The sequence below is a fragment of the Typopeltis vanoorti genome, chromosome 16 (genome assembly GCF_054136105.1).
Source record: "Typopeltis vanoorti isolate ZY-2024b chromosome 16, IOZ_Tvanoo_1.0, whole genome shotgun sequence".
Lineage (NCBI taxonomy): Eukaryota > Metazoa > Arthropoda > Arachnida > Uropygi > Thelyphonidae > Typopeltis > Typopeltis vanoorti.
The window spans coordinates 69,265,594-69,292,112 of record NC_143564.1 but is presented as its reverse complement, the minus strand read 5'-3'; the positions used below and the strand labels follow the sequence as shown (position 1 = coordinate 69,292,112).

The following is a 26,519-nucleotide window of genomic DNA, read 5'->3' as shown; positions in this document are numbered from 1 at the left end:
TGGGTTTACAGTGATACTGCTGGACCTGGCAAAGGCGTTTGACAGGATACCACATGTAATTCTAATCCGTAAACTACAACATATGGGAATGGATATAGGGTTGGTGAGATGGATAGCTGGGTGGTTGATGGAGAGATATCAAAGAGTAGTTTATTCAGGAGTAGAGTCCAAAAAACGGCCTGTGACTAGTGGTGTGCCACAGGGTTCTGTTCTTGGACCACTGCTGTTTAATCTGTTCATTAACGATATAGGGAATGGTCTAAGTGGGACAGTTCATTTGTTCGCTGATGATGCAAAGTTGGGTAGGGCGATAGTGAATGCAGAAGATGTCAAAGTCTTGCAAGATGACTTAGATAGATTGGAGTTCTGGACTAAGGAGAATGGATGTCAATTTAATGTGACAAAATGTAAGGTTATGCATTTCGGAGTGAAAAGATTAGCAGCAGTATACCACATTGGTGGAACTGTACTCCAAGAGATTGATGAGGCCAGGGACTTGGGAGTGTTGGTGGATAGGGAGATGAAGTTTAGGGGGTACATTGCGAAAGTAGCTAAATCAGCTCATCAACTCACTTGGTTGTTGAAAAATACCTTGACGAGCAGAGAAAAACAAGTTATTGTACCTCTGTACCGAGCCCTGATAAGACCTCATCTCGACTACTGTGCCCAGATTTGGTCACCTCGGTTCCTTCTTGATGGGGAGGAGGTTGAGAGGATCCAGAGGCGAGTGACTAAGATGATAGCAGGTCTATGGAATGAACCATATGAGAACAGGTTGAAGATTTGTGGGTTGCAGAAACTAGTTGATAGGCGAAAAAGGGGAGATATGATTGAGACATTCAAATTGCTAAAAGGATTCTATAGGATTAATTCAGATGATATTTTTGAGATCAGGACTGGTGGTGGGAGAACTAGGGGACACCCGTGGAAGCTGGGCAAGAGCTTGGTTAGCAGGGGTGTTAGAGCTGGGTTCTTTACTTTTAGAGTGGTGAATGAGTGGAATAGGCTGCCAGAGTCTGTTGTGGGTGCTATGACAGTGAGCGAGTTCAAGGCAAGGTATGATAGATACTGTGAGAATGTTGAACAGCTGTGTGAACATGATGTTTAGGGCCTTCCTCGATGAGTCTAAGGACTCCTGGAGTAGCCCCTGGTAATAATAATAATAATAATAATAGTACTTCAAAGAAAGAAAGATTCCAGAGGAATGGAAGATCTCAAAAACCATACTTCTATTAAAAAAAAGGGAACAAGGGAGACATAAAAAAAACTATTGTCCAATCTGTCTACTCTCTCACATATATAAAATCATGAACAGAGTAATACTGAACAGAATCCAAAACACTTTTGAAGACAACTCCAGTTGAGAGCAGGCAGGATTCAGAAGAGGCTTCTCCACAATAGATCATATCCAGGTCATTTCACAACTAACAGAAAAATGCAGAGAATACCAAATCCCTTTATGCTTCCTCTTTATTGATTTTAAAAAGCATTTGATACCATAGAACAATGCATTCATCAGTGCCTTACTGGAAATAAATGTGAACCCTACTTACATCCACATGATAAAAGAAATTAACAAAAATTAGACCACACAAATAACCCTATTCGATTAACCTATAAATATAGATATAAAGAGAGGTCAGCCAAGGCAATGTGATCTCCCCTAATCTATTTACCAGCACTTTAGAATACCTAAATGGAGGAATGAGCATAGATGGTGAAAATCTACAAATCCTTATATTTGCCGATGATCTAGTACTGATATCCCACAACCCAAAAGACCTAGAAGAAATGGGTGAAAAAATATACACAAGCAGCAGTAAGATAGGCCTAGAAATGAATCTAGAAAAAACAAAATGGATTAAAAACATCTACACAAGTGGCAGTCACCTATGTATTAATGATATCCCTATGGAACAAGTTGATTCCTACAATTACTTAGGACAAGCAATAAAAATGAATAACAATTTATCTGAAGAACTAACAAAAAGAAAGCTGCATGACTATCATTCAACAGACTAAAAAAAACGCATACTGATCCAAATCTTGACATCTCTGTGAAGGCAAAACTATTTAATAGTGACATTCTTCCATCACTCACATATGGATCAGAAACATGGAACACGGCAAGAAAAGAAGAAGAGACTTTCAGAATAACTCAGTGTGCAATAGAACGTAGGATTTGTAATATTCAGCAAAATGAAACATGTTAGAAACATGGAACTAAGAAAGAGATCAGGCATAAAAGATGTGGTAACTGCAGTATATGAAAGCAAGATGAGATGGGAAGGTCACATAGCCAGACTCAGGGATAACAGATGGACATATTGAATACTCAACTGGCAACCAAGAATAAAGAGAAAATCAGAAAGACCGCCTACAAGATGGGAAGATCCACTAGTGAAATCTATGGTATAACGTGGAAGAGAGGCTCAAGATCAAGATCATTGGAGTCATCTTTGTGACTTGCACTCATGGAGAAATTCTGAGTGAAACACAGGTCCATCAAGGTAATCAAGATAAGCATTGACTTAAGGAGTTTTCTTAGTCACCTTATGTATTCTGCTCCAGTTTTTTCTTTGATCTTATTGTGCAGAATTTCTGATGCTTCTAAAATTCCCAAATATTTGTATCTATCTTTGAATTTTATTGCCTTGATTTTTTCACCACTGAACAGCTTGATTTTGTTCAGGTCTTCAAACTTTCCTCTTGTTATTCCAGCAATTGCACATTTGTCTAAGCCAAAATCCATTGATATATCTTGAGTGAACATGTGCACAGTATTAAGCAATGATCCACATTCTCTGATTTCGCTTACAGCTTCAGATTGTCCATGTATAAAAGTTGAGATATCTTTGCACTTTTTTTGTGTAGTTTGGTAACCATGACAAGTTTTATTTAAAATTCTAGTTAAGGGGATCAATGACAAGATAAACAATAAAGGAGATAATGAGTCTCCTTGAAAGATAAACTTTTTATGTTTACCCTCCCAATTTCTTCTCTATTCAGAACCAATGTTGTTTTCCAATTTTTCATGCTGGTTTGCAAGAATTTTTGTACATATTCACTAATATACCAAATAGTTCTGTCCATAGTTCTGAATCAAACACTTTTTTTTTTAATCTATCCAAGCCACATGAAAAAAAAATGTATTATACTGCACCACCCAATATTCAGATTAGACTAAATAATATAGAGGAATCAATCATCTACTATAGTTGTATTATCACTTTATCTTCAGGCCGAGGTTATTAATAGCTTTTAAGACTTCCGCGAGGGTCCGATTAATTTTATGAGTGGTGCAATGAAAGAAAATCAGGCAAACACCAAGTTTAACTCAACAAAAAAAAACATTTAATGTGGATTGGTACATCATATACATTCAAGTATAACTATCTGCAAAAGGTTATCAAATTGAACAATTACAAAAGTTCATATTCAGATATTAGTAACTTCTTAATTAGTTTTGAGGATTATGACTAATGTTGACATTTCTTAATTCTTAAAGCATTAGTATTTCTTTCACATAGTTCTTTCAATCCAATTGATGAATTAAATCATAAATAGATTAGCTCAGTTTAAGGTATTCAGAATAATTACAATCCATTAACTATCAAACATTCACTTTTCAGTTCTTTATGCTCAGTCAATCAAGTTGAGAATAGTTCTTAAAAGTTTAACCTTCCAAATGTTACAATAATTAATCTTGTGACAGGCTACACTATATTCTTTCTCAATCAGCTAACACTTAATAGAACAACGTAACACTTATTATTTTGAGGGGAAAGTACTTCGATACATCTAACATCCGACCATTAATTGAATAACACCACAGCTAAGGTCAAAATAATCCGACGGAGTTAACTGTTATAGCTTCACAGGTTATAGAAACGACAGCTCTTACCGGGTTACAGCTTCTACACATCGAATCAGCATAGGCACATTTGAAATTTTTGTTGACTTTATGGCAACACAATTCAAAAGAAATATTCCACTATAATAACTGAATTATAGACAATACACAAGTCTTGACACACTTGACTTAAGTTATCTACTAATTCTTTATTTTATCTACTAATTATTAGTTATCTACTAATAACTTCAATTCTGCACTATTCTTCCACTAACCATTTGGAATACTCCCATAGAAGTAATTCAAAATGCCTATTAATTCCTTGTTCTTTCCAAGTCGATTTACGGCATATATCAACTTCCCTTCTGCCACTCACTACCAATCTCTATGCTGTCTCTTAGGCTTCTCTCTCTCTCTCTCTCTCTCTTTTTTTTTTTTTTCCAAATAACTACCTTCTTTCTTTCCCGCCAAAATCCAGTTTTAACCAGTTCAGCTTATATCAACTGGCTTCTCTCTTTATACACAGTAGCTCATGCTCTCAGCACGAGCTAACTAAAAATAAACTCCATTTCTCCGTTAGTAGCCAATCAAATCCCATCAGTAGAATTCCATAAAATTACTTTTACTTACAGAAATAACAAACAAAATATATCACAGTTCACATAAGGTACATTTAAATTTATATATACACAGTTTCTTATAATAAATTTTACAGAATAAACTAAATAAAATGAATGACATTTTTATATAAAATCTTTTTATTACTATTACATGTCCTAAGATTATATAATTAATTAATAACAAACAAAACTTAAAGTAATTATATGAATAGCATATTAGTCTAACATATGAATAACATATTAGTCTCTTGCTTATTCATAAAAATATGAATAAGCAAGAGACTAACAACAAATAATATTTACAAGCCTTGCTTATGACATGGTAGATTATGTTAAATATGAATGAAGTATTATAATACATGAAATATCTTCATTCACAATTTAACACAAGTCTTTTGTGTAAGCCTGTCAGATATTTCAACCAGTCGCCATGTAATTCATCCTTCCCGGATGTTGACCAATTTTTTATCCTTTTAGCTTGCTTTTAAAACATTTCAGTTGTTATTTTCAGTTGGTCCATTTTTCGTTCTTGAGATTCGTTCGTAATTTGTTCAATCCACTTTGCCTTATTTTTCTGCCTCTTAGGGTTGTCCCATAGATTTTGCCAAAATGTAAGTGTATTTTTTTGTCTGTAGCATATATATTTTTTCTACAGATTGCTGTAGAAATGATAATCTTTAAGATTATCATTTCTAGCAATCAGTTTTCTTGTAAAAGTGGTGCTGATTCGTGCAAAACATTGAATTTTGCTTGTACTGTTCAATGCATGCATTGTATCTTCTTATTTTAGCTGCAACTATTTTTTGCTTCATTTCCTTTAATACTTCATCAATAGGTCGTGTTCCAATATTATATCTCTTTATGAAGTTATTTTGGGTTTTCATGTTTTTCAGCTTATTTTCTTTAAGGTTTTTCAAATTGCTCATGTCTACTCTAAGTTTGAGAATTTTGTTCTCCAGTCAATGCTTCCACTTTTGTTTCTGAGACTTACTGCTTTTGAGTTCACTGATCTTATATCCTAATTCAGATGTTACTATGTAGGCCAGGGCTGTTCATCCTTAGATAATCCGAGGGCCGCATGAAAAAAAAAACATTATCATAGAGCTGCATTGCAATGCGTATCTAGTAATTTGGTGAATAGTAGTGACATGACCTCAATAGCTGAACACTAATTGTGTGCTTGCGTTCCCCATGAGCGCTCGCAGCATGCGCATTGGAACAAAACAATGTAAGAACGCTTCTTTGACACATCTAATATTTGAAAAACATGTGGGTATATAGTGATATAAAAACACCAAATAAAATTACCAACATCAAGATTATCAATTAGTGATAGAATTAAAATATCTAATACGCATTCGGTTCAAATTGTTATTTTATTTTTTTGCTTGTGAAAATGAAAACCCACAAGCGGGCCACACAAAATCGCACTGCGGGCCACATATGGCCTGCAGGCAGTGCTTTGGACAGCCCTGATGTAGGCTATTGAGTACATAAGTACTCAATAGCCTACATCAGGGTATTGAGTACTTATGTACTCAATAGTTCCAGTAGGAATAGCCCTTGCAGCTTTATTGGCTTATTGTAGAAGTTCCTTCAGTTTTTGTTGAGGTATACTTGCCTCAATACTGGAAGCCTAACTTGTTCTAGGTTGTTGTTCATTTGCTTGATAATTTCTGTGGTGAGTTCTTGTTCTTTCTCTAATAGATTCCTTTCAACTATTTCTATATTTTCGACATTTTCAGCATTCTGCACATTGGAATCTGGTTCTGCTCCGTTCACATTCTTGGACAGTACAGTCTCCTTTTACAACTTGAGCTTTCAGTGCTTCAAGCTGAAGTTCATTAAATATCTTGCGTTTGATAATGAAGCTGTGCTGGCGCATCAGCCTTTCGAATGAAATTTCAGAATTTGGGTGTAGTTCAAGCCAAAGTTGGAACATTCATTTCTGAAATCCCCTAACTGAGGGGTTTGAATGGTAGATGCACTGCATGACTTGTCGTTTTCAGCCATGTTCCACTTTTTCCTAGTAATTACTTTCGAGTTCTGTCAATCTTGTTGTTGTAGCCCACTTATCACTGAATGTCTAGGAAGTGTAAACATCCAGTGTGGCCCTTAGTAATCTGCATAATGACCAATGCAGTATAGAGTTCAGATTTGTCTTCACCATTTTTAACTGGGGGTGGGCAAGTATTTGAGAGAGAAGGTAGACTCCCACTGCATGAGGTGGAAAAATAGGAAAATAGGAATGAATACCCCCCTCAAATACTTTAATAGCATTGGGGGAAGGAGCACGATGAAAAGAAATACAGAGGGAAAGAAGAGTAGAGATCAGTCTACAGATAATATAACAGGTGTATATTACATATATATATATTTTAATAAAAGTTTACACATGTAAAGGAAATTAGAATTTAATATAACTCCTATGATTTTGCTCATTGTAACGTGTGTATCATTCAGGCTGAATATAAAGACTGGTTATGATATTCAAAATATGAATCACGAGAGTGAGTCATATAGCTTGAATATACTTCCTCGTGCCTCGGTCACAGCTGGGTGAACAGGAAAGTGCACTCTTAGAGTTCAAGGGAACCAAGTATAATTTTATATTTGAAGGTTAACTAATTAAAGTACTTCATTTCCAGACAAAATTAACACCATGTACTCCTGCATGAAGTTCACTGTTGAATGTGGATCCAACAACAGTCTTCCCTTTCTGGATACTTTAATCTATACCTGTACAGGCAATATTGAATTTTCTATGTGTAGAAACCATCCTTGACTGGTAGATAAATCTATCTGGCTTCACATATTCATCCATCTCAGAAGACAGATATTATCAAAACTCTTGTTCACAGAGAATTAACAATTTGTTCTTCGGATTCCCTTCTGTTAGAAGAATCATACGTACTAAAATAAGAATCACCCATATGTCTAATGGATATAATGAAACCACCATCCAGAAAATAATCAGCAAATATCATTCCTCAGCTAGACTATAATCTAATGTAAAAAGGATTTCCATATCTTAAAGAGACATCTTGAACACATAGCATAGAAAACATTCATACCACATTTTGGTGTGATGTAAACAACAGGTGCCTTTCCAGTCGATTCTATGTAGAGTATTCAAGGCAAGATCAGAAAAGCCAGATTTACCATAGTTATTAAATTTAATGTGCCATTTATGTTCCTTTTTCCAGATAGAAATTGTGCGTCCTGTTTCACCTATATATATATATATATATATATAATATGAAGGTCGAAATGTTGGGAAATGAAAGTAATTATTTCTAACAGATTGTAGTCTCCATAATTATTGTAGTCTCATTTCAGACTACAATAATTGTAGTCTGAAATTAGGGGAGTTATTGTTCTGAGCTATGTACCAGTTGGCATGACATTCTATCATGTTGTTCCATCATTTTTGTTTGTAGTGTAAACTGATTGGATACAATCTCAAATTCAACTGCCTTTTTTGTTCTGCATCTAGGTGGATAATCTAATAACAGGGAACACCATGAGAATGGTGAGGATTGAGCATGTCAAAGCCCTGGTTAATTCTCCACATTTGTTACAGGCTATGAGGAGATCTTCTCCTAGTTATGTGTTGTTGACCTTAACTCATTCATACCATTTTGAATGGGTTAAGTGCATAAGAAGTTCTTGTTATTTTTATAATACAGGTATCTCCATCTCTAAGGTGTCAGAAGGCTCATTGCAGGAGACCCATTATTCACATCATAGCCATTATTCACACAATACCTATCATTCCTCTTCTTTAATCATCCACTAATGAAGTACTCACACCACCTCTGACAATCCATACCACCCATTTTCCACCCTCTACCCTCCATGTTAGGCTCATCAAACAAACCATTACAACATGGGGAGGAAACTAATCTTGGAGATGTTGCTGTACAGAAATAGATTTAAATATGAATGGATTCTGTTCAACAGATAAGCAGATCAACAGGGGATCTGCTTACATATTCTTCTATCTCTGGACATATACTATGGAAAAGTTTGGCAGTTGTTGCACTTGAAAAGGCAAGTGCATTCATTGGCTTGAGATCAAGGATTTTGACTGGGTCTATTACAAAGGCTTAAGTAAGCTTCCATCATTTGGCCTGGTTCATGATTTCCAACTAGGTTGTCAGCTTTCTGACTGGATGTACATTACAGTACCTCTAACTTGTGCCCCCCCCCTTACTTTAGTATAAATCAACAACCTACTTTAGTTGACTGTTTTCCCAACACACAGTTTTTGCTGATGCCAGCACATTGTACTTTTTTTCATTTGAAAAACCTTGCACTACATAAATCCCCATAACTTACTGAGGATCAATTTCCACTACTCAGTTCTGATCTCCAAGCCATACTTCATTGGGGTTCAGCTAACCTTGTCAATTTCATTGCTAGCAGAACACAGTTCCATCTTATTTCCTCAAAAAAACCCATTTTTCTTCCAGTATTACCTTTGACAGCACTCTCTTTTCTAGACAAGATGAGATTTCTCTTCTTGGAATTACCCTGACATCAAATATCTCTTGGAATATGACCATTAATGTAAATTTAAATTGTACATCAATGATATAGGGAAAATTTAAGGGGGAATATTCAGTTGTTTGTTGATTATGCAAAACTGGGGAGAGCAAATAGTCAATAAAAGTGATAGATATCCTGCAGGATGATTTAAATAAATTAGCAGTATGGACGAAGAATAATGGTTGTCATTTTAATGCTCCAAAATGTAAAGTTATACACTTTGGGTTGAAAAGATTTCATAACTGTGTATCACATTTAATGGTACTGGATTGCAGGAAATTGATGAGGTTAGGAATTTGGGATAATTGTGGACAGAGATTTGAAGTTCAGAGGGCATATTGTAAAAGTTTGCAAAATATCTCAAATGATTACTTGGATGTTGAAAAACACACTGAGTAAGAATATGATGCTTATTATCCCTTTCTATAAGGCTATGATAAGGCCACATCTTGAGTACTATGACAGATTTAGTCATTTGGGTTTCTTGGGATTCAAGCAGCGGCAGAGAGGATCCAGAAACAAGTGACCAAGCTTGTGAGAGGTCTGGGGAATGCTCCCTATGAAGATAGGAAGGTGTGTGGATTGCAAAGTTTAGTTAATAGGTGGAAAAGAGGGGACATGATAAAAAATTATATTAGTAAAGGGGTCCATAAGATTGACACAAAAGAAATTTTTCAATATATGACAAACAGAAAGAGAGAGAACTAGGGGGTCAGTCCTGGAAATAGTTGTGTGAGAGTGTAGTCAGTGTGTAGACTAGATTTTTTTTTTTTTTTTTTTTTGCTTGGAGAGTTGTGAATGAGTGGAATGGATTGCTAAAATTGGTTGGTTGATAGTGAATGAGTTTAAGGAACGGTATGATAGGCATTGTGTGTATAGGTATATAGAGGTGCATGGATCTTCCTGACTTCATTGAGATATTCATGTAATAATAATCTGCAAAATGGTATCATTGCTAACCAGAGTATTAAAAATGATAAGACTTAAGGCAAATCAAGCTAAACATAGAAATATATATAATGCTATAACACATATATAATGTCATAACACATATCAAAGATCAGCTGGATTATTCCATGTATGGAAATTTTTTTAACAACCTTTCTCTAACTAAGGAATTTGATCAGTTATAGAAAATTAAAGATAAGATCTCATCCTTAAACCAATAATGCCCTGTGTAGCATGCCAATATTTTAGACAGAGTTAAAAGAAAAACCTTCATATTCACTTCAAAAATACATATCTGATATGTAAAAAGATATAGGACTCCAGTCATAATTATAACAAGAATGTAAATGTAATAAAATACTAAATAAGATATTAAAACATTTTTTAAATACCATCAGTTGCAAATATAATCTAATATACTACTACAATTTTTTAATGATATTTGTAAAATCTTTAGAGAATTAATAAAAGCTGTATATATGCATTATTATTGATGCACATGGAAACCTCCTTAAGAATTTTGAGCCTGCAAGGTTTTTGTTTGTTCCATGCTCAGTCATGTTTATCAAATGAAAATATACTAAATCATATTTCTACTGAGATTTACTGTAGCATATTTGTAACTTTTGGTGTTAACAGTTTTTCAAGTAGTGCAAATAATGTACTTTGAAAGAAAAGGAATATTGAACATTTTTTCTTATTATTTATTACTTTTTTATTTAATTTAAATTTTTATTAATTTTTTATTTGTAAAAAAATAAATCTGCTGAGAACTGTAAATTTGTTGATCATCAAGGGAAAGCAAATAACAATGATAACATGTTTCACTTTTATAGAGGCCAAGTTCCAGCAACAGCTGAGCTTAATTTTTTGGATAGAGTTAAATGGCTAGATATGTATGGAGTAGATCTTCATCCTGTGTTGGTGAGTGTCCTTTCAGAAGTATGAAACTTCTTTATTTTGAATACTATTTTTTTTTAAATTTGTAATTTATTGTTAACAGCTGTTGTTTTTCTTCATCCTAGATAGAGCTGAATCATTTCATATTGTACTATTTCAACGGGTGAGAATTAGCAAGTTATCTTGTACTTTGTTTGGCACACAGGGTATGTCATGAATTACACTTGCTTATATACTTGGTTTCCATTGAAATTCAAATACATAGAGTAAGAATCTGTTGTGTTCAGAATTCTGTATATAAATAAGCCATAATTAAAAGCATTTCTGTATGATGCTGATATTGTAAATTAGCATGGGATGAAATTAATTGCATGTAGGGTAGATTTATCTTATGATCTACAGACATGAAACACTTGTTTAGCTGATTTAAGTAGCAGAAAAGAATATATATATATATATATATATATATATATATATATATATATTATAGATAGAGAGAATTTCAGGTAAAACATAAAATGAATAATTTAAAAAAATTATACACTAAAAAATTAAAACCGCGGCCACATTGCACATTGTGAAGATGTTATATCGGATAATGGCAATGATGCAGAGGACCCTGACATGCATAAATAGAGATGTTATGATGCCATTGTATAAAGCCTTGATTAGGCCTCATATGGATTGTTGTGCACAGATTTGGTCACCGGGTTTTCATAGTGATGAGGATATGTTGGAAGGGGTCCAGAGAAGATTCACAAAGGTGGTCAGTGGGTTTTGGAATGTGAAGTACAAGGACAGATTGAGAGAATGAAAGCTGCAAAGCCTCATGAATAGAAGGAGGGGGGGGGAGGGATATGATTGAGACATATAAGCTAGTTAGGTGTTGTTATCACATTGACATGGAAGAGATTTTTCATAGAATGGGAGAGGGGTGGAACAAGAGGCCATCACTGGAAACTGTATAAGGAGGGTGTGAGCAGAGGAGTGAGGAGAAGGTTCTTTGCATGGAGAATGGTTGGTGAGTGGAATGCATTACCTGAGTGCATTATGAATGTAGACACATTGACTCAGTTTAAGGCATGGTTGGATGAGCATTGTGTGTGATAGTGTATACTTCCCACGATGAGTCTCTGACTCCATGGAAGTTAGATGTTAATAATAATAATAAATCTATAAATGTTTGAAACTTCATAAGGGGACACGAATTCACCTACCCACAGTATGTTCAAATGTTCCATCCAAATATTAGATCAATCTCACCATCCTTTCAACACAGACTTTTTTCTTAACCAGCTTTCCCTCCAAACATATGGTAGATGCCAACTGTCCTCTTGATAACGCAGACCGTAATCTTATCTACATTGTTTTTTTTTTCAGAGTGTCTTTTAGCCATTCACTATCATATCCTTTGTGACTACAGAAGTGCAAAAGGGGATGGCTTTCGCATTTTCACTCATAATTTCCAGTGACTGATTATCATATCTATCCAAATGAATAACTAAAATAATACTTGCTGAAATGAAGGCCCTTATCCATCCCCCCCCCCTTTTCCATGAAACATGTCTTCCACATAATCACACAAGAAAATGACAGCTCATATCCGTATCTTCAATATATGTCTTACTTCAAGCATGCTCAGTTTCTGTTTAAAACAAGTACCAAAAAACATTAGCAGTTTAATTCAAAAAATTCAGCTGTCCAGCACTGAAACAGAATGCAACCATTTTGACACATTCCTGTGTTTTTACTTGACAACTGTCAGTTCCACAAATACAGAGAATGGCTTTCCATCTGTTAAAGGGAATCATTTACAAATCTCTTTTATCTTCTTTTATTTGTTCGATTTTACTTCTCTTTCTCTATATGCAATCTCTCTCTCTATTATGTCCATTCACTTGTCATTTCATATCACATACACTGTATTCTTTTATTTTTGGCTGCTTGCAGAATGTCACAAAAGCTGGGTATCATGGATTGCAGAAAGGAGAAGTTTTCAGTAAAGGCTGGCTGGATATGTTTGTTGGAAGTGTGATGAAGTTTCTTTTTCACTTGATTATTTCATGCACTCTGAATGAACTTCTACAGGTATTTTAATTCCAATGATGTTGGAAGGTATGTACATCTTGCTGATTCTTGCTGCCAAATTGGAAAACTAATTGCACCTTGATTTAAACCATGAGGTGCATTAATGGAATAAATGCTTAATAGAATAAAATAATACAGGGAAAGTATTAAAACCAATCTCTTTATTGGATGAAATACTGGAAAAAATTGTGGGGGATTAGTTTATTAATGCTACCTGCATTAATAAACTAATAAAATAGTGGGAGATCGGGGGAGAACCAGAGGTAATCCCTGGAAACTGTATAAAGAGGGTGTGAGTAGAGGAGCGAGAGGCAAGTTTTTTTCGTGCAGAGTTGTAAATGATTGGAATGCCTTACCTTAGAGTGTGGTGTCTGCAAGGAGTTTGAATGTGTTCAAGGCATGGTATGATGAGCTGTGTGTGTGTGTGTGATAAAAGGCCCTCCCAGATGAGTCTTTGACTCCATGAGGTCTTGGGGTAGTAATAATAATAATAATTAGGCTTAAACAGCATCATTTTCACAAATAGTCTTATCAACATAATGATATTTTTATACATCTTTTATTTCACTTTTAATAACTAAACTAATATGTTTCTTAAACAAAAAATCATGTAAAGATAATTAGATATCTTTACAATACCATATACACTGCTTAATCCTCCTCTACACACTATACCATTATCCATCGTATGCACACTATGCAATCTACTGACACTAACAGTATTTTAATCTGTTAATTGCATATGTTCTCTTTCTGAGGCGTAATGGAATAAAATAATACAGGTAAAATATTAAAACCAATCTCTTTACTGGATGAAATACTGGAAGAATTGCACTACTTACTCTTTAATTCTTTCAGTTATGTTAGTTTAATTTTTACAGTATTGATTACAACACAGAATGATAAGAAAATAATTAATATTTATGAACTTATTAGCTGATTAAGTTAAGGGATATATATCCCATATCGTTTCTTAGCCGAATAAGAAACTCAAAGAGTTTCATGCCGAATATAGTAGAAACTATATAAAGTTCGGCGATTCCAAGCATAAGCAAATACCTGGATACTGCAGCAACTGACCCTTAAGGTAGTGCAAGCTGAGGCAACTCATGTCTAAGGTGGAGCAAGCTCCGATCACTATTCTTGATATTTACCCATAATGTGAACTTAGCTCCTAAGAGCTGTATTACTGTTCTACATTATGAGAGAAGGTCACTACCCAGACCGGTTTCAACCTTTATTGAGGTCTCATCAGTGAGTAGGTAGACCTAGTTAATATCAAGTTTGTAGCGAACAGAACTTACCACCCTTCTATGAGTATTGCCGAGAGGTGTCCTAATAAATTATTAGACATATGAAGAGCCAAAGGCTTCAATTCGGCGACATATAACTTGTTTAAGTTAAGGGATATATATATCATATCGTTTTTTAGCCGAATAAGAAACTCAAAGAGTTTCATGTCGAATATAGTAGTATTGTATAGTAGTATAATGTAGAACAGTAATACAGCTCCTAGGAGCTAAGTTCACGTTATGGGTAAATATCAAGAATAGTGATTGCAGCTGGCTCCACCTTAGACATGAGTTGCCTCAGCTTGTACTACCTTAAGGGTCAGTTGCTGCAGTATCCAGGTATTTGCTTACGCTTGGAATCGCCAAACTTTATATAGTTTCTACTCTATTCGGCATGAAACTCTTTGAGTTTCTTATTCGGCTAAGAAACGATATGGGATATATATCCCTTAACTTAAACAAGTTATATGTTGCCGAATTGAAGCCTTTGGCTCTTCGTATGTCTAATAATTTATTAGCTGATATTTCACTGGTATTATATCCAGCATCTTCAGAACACAAGAACAGTTTGTCACATTACTCAAAACAACAGTTTGGAATAACAGTGAGACTAGTTTAAAAAAAAAAAAAATTGTGACAGGCAACACAAGGAACTAAAGTCCTAATTTGGCACCATCTATGTTGAAAAAAGAGAAAATAGGTATTAATTAGATCTTAAAATGATTTGTCTCCCAGATTTTTGGTAAATTTATACAGCCATGCTTGTTGAGGTTTGAATCATGTTTTAAAGTTGCTGTTGATTCCAAACACAATCTCTCTCTGACTTATGACTTCTGGGTAGCATTTTTGTTTTCTTCCAGTTGATCCTGTGTGAAACGGTATCAAAGGCATGATCTCCTAGACCTGACTTGCCATAACGATTGCAGCAAATATATTTTTTATGTTCATCAAAGCAGATGTCAACAGTTCTTCTTGTCTGTCCATAGCCAGGTCACAAGAACAGGGCACTTCATAAACTCCTGGATGTGATAAAGAAGAGAGTTTGTCCTTAGGTGAATGGATGAGAGTTGACAATTTGACATTTGGTTTAAATATGGTGCGTAGCTGATATTTATTAAGCACTCTAGATATCGCTTGAGATGTGCCTTGAATGTATGGAATGGTAACAGTTTTGCTGTAGTCCATGATGCAAGTGAGTGAGTTCAGCGGTAAGAATGTTGTCATTGGAACATATAATTCTAGCTCTGTGAATTTTTAGGATACCATGCTGTTGAGCTGGGTGATGGTGTGACTATTTGTGCAAATATTTCACTGTGTGTTTGTTTTCTATAAACAGAAAAACATATTGAACCATCAGGAAGCCATGTAATTAGTGTATCCAAGAAGGGCAGATGGTTATTGGCTTCCTGTTCTATTGTGAAGTGGATTTTAGGGTGTTGGCTATTTAAATACACTAAAAATGTATTCAGTGTGTCTGAACCATGTGGCCAAATAGCAAACACATCATCAACATAGTGTAGCCAAACCACTGATTTGAGAGTGGCTGCATTCATAGCTAGCTTTTCCAATTGTTCTATGTAGAAATTGGCTTAATGGGGGAGACTATTGCTGTCCCTTCTAGTTGTTTGTATATTTTCCCTTTCCATGCAAAGTGACCTGCATGTATGGTAAATTTAAATAGTTCAAATATTTCACATTTCCCTCCAGAAGTATATCTGGAGGGAGATGTGACTAGAAAATCAAGGGTTGATTTATTTTTTAATAATTATTTTCTTATCATTCTGTGTTGTAATCAATACACATTGATTGTATTGATTGAAGGTAGAGAAGTGAGTAGAGAGAATGAATCAGATCAAGCGGGAAGTGATGTGGAAGAGCAGGAGAGATGGAAGAGGTGGTTATGAATGGGGAAGTGAGTAGTATGAGTATAGAAAATGAGAGAATGGGTGTGCAAGAGGAGTAGGGAAACGGGGAGGCTCAGGGTACACAGCATGAGAAAGGTGGATTCTCCAAGAGGAGGTGAGAGCATGTGTAGACAGGAAAGGAAATGGGATGACCTGGGATCAGGGGCAAACGGTTGGAATTGAAGGGGGTTCTAAAATGAAGAAGCAGAAAAGGAAAAATGGCCACAGTCGAGCATGGAGAGATCACATCGAGTGAGTGGAACTAGCTGTAGATCCAGAAATGAGCTGTTGTGTTTGTATACAAATGCTAGAAGTATAAGAAACAAGGCAGATAAAATGGTTGCACTAATTGCGTCTGTTCACCCAAAGATTGTCGGAATAAGTGAGACATGGTTGGAAGAGAACGGCATCCTGACAGGAATAGATATGGAAGGGTATGATGTGTTTCATGAGGATAGAAGGGGTAAAAAGGGAGGGGGGAGTGCTATTGATGATAGAGAAAGAGTTATGTCCATACAGGGTAGAGATGCAGGAGGGAAATAGTCCCAGTGGTTTTGAGCCAGTATGGTGTGAGATAGAGGTGAATGGAATCAGATACTTAGTGGGATGTTGTTATAGACCAGGTAATGTGGATGGTGGTGATAATCAAATGTGTAATCAAATTGGCCAAGCAAATAAGAAAAGGGTGATCATTATGCCATGATTTTAATTATGGCAATATAGACTGGAAATGAGATAGCCACTGGAATTAAAGAAAATGAGTTTCTTGAGTTTGTGAGGGATAACTACCTCAGACAGTGTGTAACAGAGGGCACACGAGGATTGAGAGTCTTCGATTTGGTCATCTCATCAGAGAATGTAATTATAAATGAGGTGTCAAATCATCCACCAATTGGTGAGAGTGACCACGAGGTGATTACCTGGGTGGTTGTCAGCAGTGTGAGGACCTCTGTGAGAAAAGAGTATATGTGGAACTACAAGGGGGGGGGGTGATTATGAACAGCTGAGGAGACAGTTTGTGGATGTAGCATGGAATGAGGAGTTAGCTGGAAAAGAGATCAATGTAGATTGGGGGATTTTCAAAAACTGTCTAGTAGATGCAATGTCTAAATGTATTCCAAGGGTGAGAAGGTTAAATAAGGTAGGTGTGAGATGAATGAATAAAGAGATTAAGCATGTGATACAGAGAAAAAGGGCATTGTGGAGGCAGCATAAGAGAAGTGGAAATAACCAATTCCTGGAGGTCTACAAAGACCAGGCAAGGAGGGTGAATTGGTTGGTGAGGGTAGCTAAAGAGAGGTATGAACAGCAGTCAGCTAATGAAGCCAAAAAGAATCCTAGGGAGTTCTTTTGATATGTAGCCAGCAAAAGAAAGAATGATTATGGAAGGATGACATTGATTGGAGAAAATGGTATAAAGACAGCTGTTGCAGAATGTGTGGTGGAGATACTTAATCAGCAGTTCATAACGGTCTTTCAATCTTGTGAATGTGACTTCATGGAGGGATTCAGAGCAGTTGATGATGGGGAGGAGAGACTGACTATAGGTGAGCAAGAGGTGTATGCAGAGTTGAGTAAACTAGATGTTAATAAGGCTGTGGGACTAGATAATGTATTCTGACGGAATGTGCCAGGGAGTTGACACCTGCCTTGACATATTTTTTTAATACGAGTCTTGCACTCGGTCAAGTTCCTAAGGAGTGTAAGAAGGGCAAAATTGTGCCACTTCATAAAGGAGGTGATCGAACTCAAGCATCAAATTATAGGGCTATCTGTGTGTGTCAGATGTTGTGGTTAAGTTGGAGAAGCTTGTGAGAATTAGGATCCAGAGTTGGGTTGACAACAATGGTATTATCTTTGATGGACAGCATGGATTTGCTAAAGGGAGGTCATGTTTTAGTAATCTACTTACTTATTACAATAAAGTGATTGCTTCCTTGAACAGAGGAGAAGGATACACAGTAATGTACTTGGATTTCACGAAGGCTTTTGATAGGGTACCTCATGATAAGTTGACAGTCAAACTAGAGCAGATGGTGTTGGATATTAGATTAGTGCACTGGATTGGAGACTGGCTATCTGATAGGTATCAACAAGTTGTGTATGGGGGAGCGATATCTAGGAAAAGGAAAGTCACTAGCAGAGTGCCTCAGGGGTCTGTTTTAGGGCCATTACTGTTTAACTTGTATATTAATGATATTGGTCAAGATTTGGATGGAGATATTCAGTTGTTTGCAGATGCAAAGTTGGGACGAACCGTGAAGAGTAGTGAAGATGTTGTGGCCTTACAAGAAGACTTGAATAAATTGAGTAATTGGGCATGGAAATGGGGATGTGAGTTCAATGTTGCAAAATGTAAGGTTTTAAAATTTGGAAAACAAAGATAGGATGCAGAATTTATGCTTGGTGAGGATATATTGTTGGAGGTGGAGGAAATAAGAGATCTGGGGCTGATAGTGGATAAGGATCTAAAATTTAGCAGACACATAGCCAAAATTGTGAAGACAACAGAAAGGCTTCTGGGAATGATGCAGAGGATACTGACGTGTAGAAGTTGGGAGATTCTTGTTCCATTGTATAAGGCTTTGATTAGGCTACGCATGGACTATTGTGCCCAGATTTGATCACCTGGTTTTCAGAAGGATGAAGAAATGTTGGAAACGGTCCAAAGGCGACTGACTAAGGTAGTTTCTGACCTCTGGAATATTGAGTATGAGGAAGGTTGAGAAGATGTAATTTGCAGAGTCTGGTGGACAGGAGGAAGACGTGAGATATGATAGAGACCTATAATTTGGTAAGGGGTTGTTATAGGATCAATGCTGGAGAAGTTCTACAGAAAATAGTGGGAGATCAGGGGAGAACCAGAAATACAGTTTCCAGAGGTCATCCCTGGAAACTGTATAAAGAGAGTGTGAGTAGGGGAGTGAGAGTCAGGTTCTTTTTGTGTAGAGTTGTAAATGATTGGAATGCCTTACCTGAGAGTGTGGTGTCTGCAAGGAGTTTGAGTGTGTTTAGAACACGGTATGATGAGCTGTGTGTGTGATAAAAGGACCTCCCAGATGAGTCTCTGACTTCATGAGGTCTTGGGGTAGTAATAAATACCATGAAAAATAAACTAACATGTACTGCTAACACATAAACCTTTCCATGCATTTGAGAATTCTTCTGGTATTTCATCTGTCACAGAGACATCTTCAGGAAGTATAGTGTAAAATTGTAACACACTCACAAACAAAACTAAGTGAAACTTGCTAGACAAAAGACTATAGTTGTAACTAGTAGGGCATCCTGTCTGAGCATCCATTGGAGGCCTTAGTTATAATATGGGATCTCTGAGGATTATTGTTTCCCATATTTTGGGAAGTTTAATGCATCCTTAAAAGTCTGGTTTTTAAGAGCAGCTACAAATTCTTAAAGGAAAAAAAAGTCTTTCACTTTTGTACTTGCTGTAATGGAGCATGAGATTTTTTCCCATTTGGTTCTGCAGATAGTGTCTAAAGCATGGTTTGCTAGATTTGACTGTTAGTAGGCATGATTACTGATGTATTTTTTATGTTCTACTATGTGGATGGTAGTTGATTCAACCTGTCCATAATAGGCCAACTTGCAGGAACAAAGAACTCTATCTACTCCAGGAACAGAGAGAGGAGTTGGTCTTTAGGAGAATGGATAAGGATGACAAGTTTCAAGTAAGGCTTTGAAGGTAGTGCAGTATTTTAATTTTTATTTTTCGGCTATTTTTTCAGATGTGCTCCCCAGACATAGGAAATAGTGATAGCATTACTAAAATCATTCCGAAGTGAACGTGGAAGATTGGAGAGGAGTTAAGTATTTTGCTGATTCCATAGGAAATGTGGCCATTAGGAAGGAAGGTGTAGCAAATATGACTGAGTTCTGTTGAGAGGCCTCAATGGAACCAAGATTGTTGGTTTTCTTCATCTAAAAAAAGTATAATCTTCCTGATTATACTTTTCTTGTTCATTTTTATTTTTTTCCTTCTTACAGTGAAATCTCCTACCCTATTATATATTGTATCTGGAATTCAACTTAACTTTTGGTTAATGCATATATGTGTGATATGATTTATTTGTAGTGCAGATATATACACTACTAATATATTTAATATAAATCCCACCCATGAAAGGTGTAAGTCTCCCACACATTTAGTACTTCAAAATCTACAAACTTTTGCAAGCCACTTCTGGCCTCAAGTAAGCAGGGTAGTGATCTCGCACTTGTCAGAAATCATCTTCCACCTAAAGACTTTGATAAACATTCATGCCACAACAGACTTTCAGACATCTATACCTGCTCTCCAACTAACATTCTATTAGAGAGCAGGTGTGCTATATACATTTAGCCATTCAGGCTGGCAAATGCATGATTATATACAGAGTTATAATTATCTATAGTTGTGGCTTCTTGGTATTGAGGAAATGAATGACCAGACCTTACAGTTGAAAGCTAGTCAGGAGCTACTGGGAAAAAACAATAGCGATTCCCAAATTTTTGGTATCCTCTGATAACCAGATTTGTTCAGTTAGGAGCTTTCAATGCTCTGACTGTCATAGAATTTTTGAATTTGTTATGGTATTTTTTGTCACCTTTTATCTGGTGAAGAATGTTTTTCTAAAGCATGGTCAACCTAGACATGTTATGCTATTTATATTAATTTTTTTTTTTTTTGAGGGGGGGGATATTTTGATTGCCCATAGTAAGATGCAAAGAACCTTTTATAGGGACTTTTCAACAGAAAATGAGTTAACTGGTCTCATAGAGAAGTGTAGGTTTTTTTTTCTCCTGAAAGTTCAGTTGTTTTTTTTTTTCTTATACAAAACCTGACAAACTAGCTGAAGAACACATTAACTTAACAGACATAAATGGGACTTATACTGTCTTAGTTTCTTTAGCTGTAATTTATCATATCATTAAGTGTTGTCATTTATTAAATCAATATGATGTGTAATTAGTGATATAATATATAATGCAATGTAACAAACAAAAAGTGGATATTCACAATTATTCTTAATTACATGGCCTCTTCATTGAGTCCTAGGATTCATTGTAGGAGGCCACTCTACACCAAACAATCCACCTTCGAACATCCTTGTGCCATATCCACTTATTCACTGTGCAATCTACCATCTTTATTGCATTTATCATTTGCCTGTGTAATGGGTAAAAAAAAAGTTTCTGGAAAAAAACCTTGCTACTTCCTCATGAGGTCAGTTAACTTATTTTTAACTGAAAATAACCATATAAACATTTCTCTCATCATGATAGAATTGCACTGTTTTCTAATCAACAGGACACATGTCAGTTTTCTAACTGTGCTATGGATGTTCTATAACTAAAACAAATATGAAGACCTCGGTGAATACCCTCTGTGACCTGAATCACAGCAGGCCAGGTTTGGAGGTTTTAAGATAAGCATTTAAAAAATTTTGGGTAACTTGATATAACCATACTCTTTTGAGTTTGCAGAAATGTTTTGGTGCTGGGGCCAACTTAGAAAATGGTATTTCAGATCCATGTCTGTTTCAGTGACATAAACATGAAAGTAAAGTGAAGCATGGTCCAGAATTCTAGACCTGTCAAAATAATGGCACAGATATATTTTTTGTGTTGTTCATCATGGATATTAACTGTTCTTCCTATACTTTTTGTTTGAAGCAGGCCAATATGTGGTCTTATTTATATGTACTTGTATTTACTATATAATGAAAAGCATTTTTGGAAATCATATAAGGATTTCCAGTTTGATAGTATTAAAATCAGCATGTAGATTACATTTAAGTAATGTTTCCATTTTTTGCACATTGCCCTAGATAAAGGAGATGACCTGGAGATGGCCATTAATTATAATTAATTAAAAATTATAATTTGTGCTATTAAAAAAATAGCACAAATGATAAAGTTCAACAGAAAATGCTGTTCTGCCCAAGCAAGCAAGCAAACACACACATACACACACACATACAAAGCCAATCCATTACATCTATATGAGGAATGTTTTGGTGCTACTATCTTCAGATTAATATCTGATTTTGAGAAGGATATTAATTTTTTGTTTTTATTTCTTTTAAGTTTAATTTTTCATGAATTGCTGAGAGCATGCTCTTCATGTCCAGACTTGCCATAGTAGTTTTACATATATATATTGTGTTCATTCAATTAAATATCACCCAGACTGACATGCTCAATAATCTCATTTTGCAATTGCCATCCTTTCCCCATTCTGTATAAGTGACCTAAATTGGCTTATCCATTCATGCTCGATATCCTCAATGTAGAAATTGTTGAGCAAGAATAAGAGAATAATCATACAGAGTCTAAGATTTTATTTAATATTTGTAGTAGAAACAAACAGATGTTATCCCCTTCTTAGATTCTTTATTCGGAGATCACAATAATGCAGCCTGCAATTTTTAGTCTACAAAAATAAATTAACAGAGGCAGATACATTGATGTTTCATTATTATTATTATTATTATGGATACCTCCATGGAGTCAGTAGACTCATTGCAGGAGACCCAAACTTGCAAAACAATATCTGTCATATCTCTTCTTGAATTCGTTTACAGACGAAGAGCTCACAACTAAGTCAGGCGATGAATTCCACTCATTGACCACCCTCCAGGCAAAAAACCTTGTTCTCACACCCTTGTTAAACCACACTCTTCTTTAATTTCCAGGGATGACCTCTTGTTCTTCCATCACTATCACACAGCTGAAACATTTCCCCTGCATCAAAAACCTTTCAGTAATTTAAATGTTTCTATTATATCCCCTCTTCTCTGCCTATCAGCTAACCTCTGCAATCCACAAGCTCTCAATCTATCAATGTAGGGAGCATTTTTTCCTCATCAGCCTCCAAGGAATCTAGGTGACCAGACTTGAGCACCCAATTTATCAAGGGGAATAATAACCTCTTTATCTCTGGATGTCAGTGTGTTCCTCAACTAAGTAATCCTATGTGCAATCTTGGACACCTTAGCAATGTGTCCCCTGAACTTCATCTCCCTATCTACCAACACCCCTAAGTCCCTAGCCTCATCAATCTCTTGGAGTACTGTTCCATCAATGTAGTACACAGCTGGTAATCTTTTAATCCCAAAATGCATGACTTTACACTTTTCCACATTGAACTGACATCCATTACCTTTTGCCCATTCTACCAGCTTATTTAAATCATACTGCAAACTTTCAACATCAGCTTGATTTTTTATTGCGCTACCCAAGTTTACATCATCAGCAAACAACTGTATATCTCCCTTTAAGCCATTTCCTATATCATTTATATACAAATTAAACAACAATGGCCCAAGCACAGAGCCCTGAGGCACACCACTGGTCACCTGCCTCATCCTGGACTCGGCTCCTCCATATACCACCTTCTAGTATCTCTCCCTGAGCCATTCTCCTATCCATATCACTAAGTTAGTATCCATTCCCATCTGCTCCAATTTGCATAACAGTGTTCCATGGGGTATCCTGTCAAAAGTCTTAGCAAAATCCAGAAGTACCACTGTGTAGCCAGTTCCTTTGTCCAACTCAGATGTCATTCTATTATGAAAAGTTAATAGATTGCTAAGGCAGGATCTACCTATAACAAAACCATGTTGGCCTCTATAGAGTATCATATCCTGATCCACCCATTCTTGAATTTTGTCTTTAAACAACTTTTCCAATACTTTTACCACTACTCCTGAGATGGTGATTGGTCTGTAATTAACTACTGCAGTTTTAGAGCCACCCTTATGCAAAGGAACCACTTTGCCTAACTTCCACTCCTTAGGGACCATACCAGAGTTCAAACTTAAGTTAAATATCCAAGTAAGAGGGGTTGACAATTCCTTTGTACATTCACACAACACCCGAGCTGATATTCCATCTAAACCTACAGCAGTGTTTGCATTTAAATTTTGCAATGTATTAAATACCTCTGATTTCTTAGCTTCAATTCTCACATTAGTTATTGCTACAGGTAAAGAGATATCCTCACTTGGGTGATAGACTTTTGAAAAGTGATCACTTAGTAACTAGACTATTACATCTGATTTTGTCACTTCCATACCATTAGCACCCACTAAAGTTATCCTTCTGAAGTCATTCTTCCTTTTACTTGCCACATAGCAGAAGAACTCTTTGGGATTACCCTTGATCTCATTGGCTAAGGTCTTCTCATAATCTGATTTAGCTTCTTACTATGCTGGTAACCTTCCTAGCTTGAGCCTTGTACTGATCACATTTCTCCTTGTACATTCTACATAACATTTCCTTTTTTTGCAGATCAAGCTTTATACTACTGCTCATCCATTTAACGCCTGCCTTGTTTGTCTTCCTGACCATGGTGACACAATCTGATATTGCTTTCCTCAGATACCCGCTGATTTTATCCCATGCACTGTTAATATCTTTCCCCTGCAATATGTTCTGCCATGGGATGGCTGCAAGCTCACTCTGCAGCTTGTTATAATTGCCTAACCTGTGGTTCCATATATACCCCTTCTTAACAGAAATATCCACAGATTTTGCAACCTCCCAAGTCAATACCACATGATCACTTTCACCAATTGGAGGTAACGAGGACACCTTACTTATGCATATATCCTCTGAACCAATAACCAGGTCCAACACTCTCATACCATGTGTCCCTTCAGTTATGTGCTGTTTCAAGTAATTATCTCATAGAAGATGTATGAACTCCATTTCCTTTTTGCTACATGATATTTCTTCCTTCCAATTGATATCACCATAATTCAAATCCCCCATAATAATCACTAAACCTGTGCTCATTGCACTAATTTGCTGATGCATGAATTCAATATCTCCCTCTGTACCCCTGGCCTATAGCTGCATCCAGCTGTTTATTTGGTTGTGTTGGTCACTATTTCACACCAGACTGCCTTAAATGAACTCTCATTCATATGTCTATCATCTTGATATACTACTTTCTTTGGCTGCAACACATCAGCTATCATCAACAGTACTCCTCCCCCTGTTCTATCTTCTCTATCCTCCCTGAAAATACTGTACCCATCACATCCAATTCCAGTGACCACATCTTCTGCTGACAGCTAAGTTTCACTAATGCCTACAACTTTTGGTGAGATTGCACTGACTAATGCCAAAAATTCTTCTCTCTTATTTCGATATTCTATAATCTTGAAACCATGTCAGTAACAGTTTACAGATAGCAGTTTATATATTGTTATTATCATTTTAATTATTTGGCATTCTTGCATTGATAACTCATGGTTGGAGTTTCTCACAAACCATTATTCACATAATTCATTTAATATTATTCTCCTCAGAAAGTTGCATACTAGCAAAATGCTTGTTTCACATCCATACACACACTCCACGCATGATATATATATATATATATATATTTTTTTTTTTTTTGTACTTCAATTTATTAACACTTTTCTTTAATAGTTATAATTCTCAACTTTGGGGTTGCTTAAGGATCAATTTAGATAACTGTTAGATATCCCATTCAATTCATGAGTGACTTCTGCATAGCCTTTTAATTGATGACTGCACTTATATATATATATATATATATATATATATATATATATATATATATATATATATATATATATATGTGTGTGTGTGTGTGTGTGTGTGTGTGAGAGAGAAGATACCCATGAAGCAAATGAGTGTGAGTGAGCAAAAAGGCAGAATGTAGTCTCTCAGGCAATAGTATCAAATAGTGTAGTCAATTAATGATGTAAAGGTGGTTGTAGGCCTAAAGGGATGGTATGGTTTCTAATATATTAATACTAGAAGCATCAGGAATAAGAGGGAAGAGTGTTTGGCATTGGTTAGTGCAACCTCACCAAAAGTTATAGGAATTGGTATTCCACAAGCTAGATCAATCTGGACTTGCTGAATATGCCATCTATTCCAAATATAGAATTTTTATGGAAAAACACTAAGCTCCTACATAAAAGCTGTTTTATTATGAAGTGGCTGTTTAAAGAAAGCAGTGAAACATTGCTACATTGCTTTAATGTGAATAAACTGGATGGGCTTAAGTCATTCCCTTTATGGGAAATCTTTGTAAGTCCTTCATAGTTAATTTTTTATAACATATAAAAATATCATTATGATTTTAGAGCAGTCTGGATTGTGCTACTCTACTTTATTCCCATGTTGTTGACATATTTTCACTGTTGAGTCTTTATGTTACTTGTACTTTTACATTGTTTAATTTTAAATTCATATTAAAAATGCCTTTGCTACTTTGGTGAAAATTTTATGCAATTAATATTCTAATGTAAGTGTTCCATTGTATTAGTTTCTTTTTAAATGTCTACTTATGTTTCACTTGATCAAACTAGGTCTGATCTGG

General features: G+C 35.7%; 1 protein-coding gene across 1 annotated transcript in view; it reads left to right on the top strand.

The window, feature by feature from the left end:
* The window catches only part of LOC150098108 (band 4.1-like protein 4), a 637,189-nt gene that overhangs the window by 214,200 nt on the left and 396,470 nt on the right, over window positions 1–26,519 (top strand). The window contains exon 8 of the mRNA XM_090406685.1: window positions 10,809–10,896. Coding sequence (XP_090262811.1) covers window positions 10,809–10,896 — 88 coding nt within the window. The remainder of the gene's footprint in view (window positions 1–10,808; window positions 10,897–26,519) is intronic.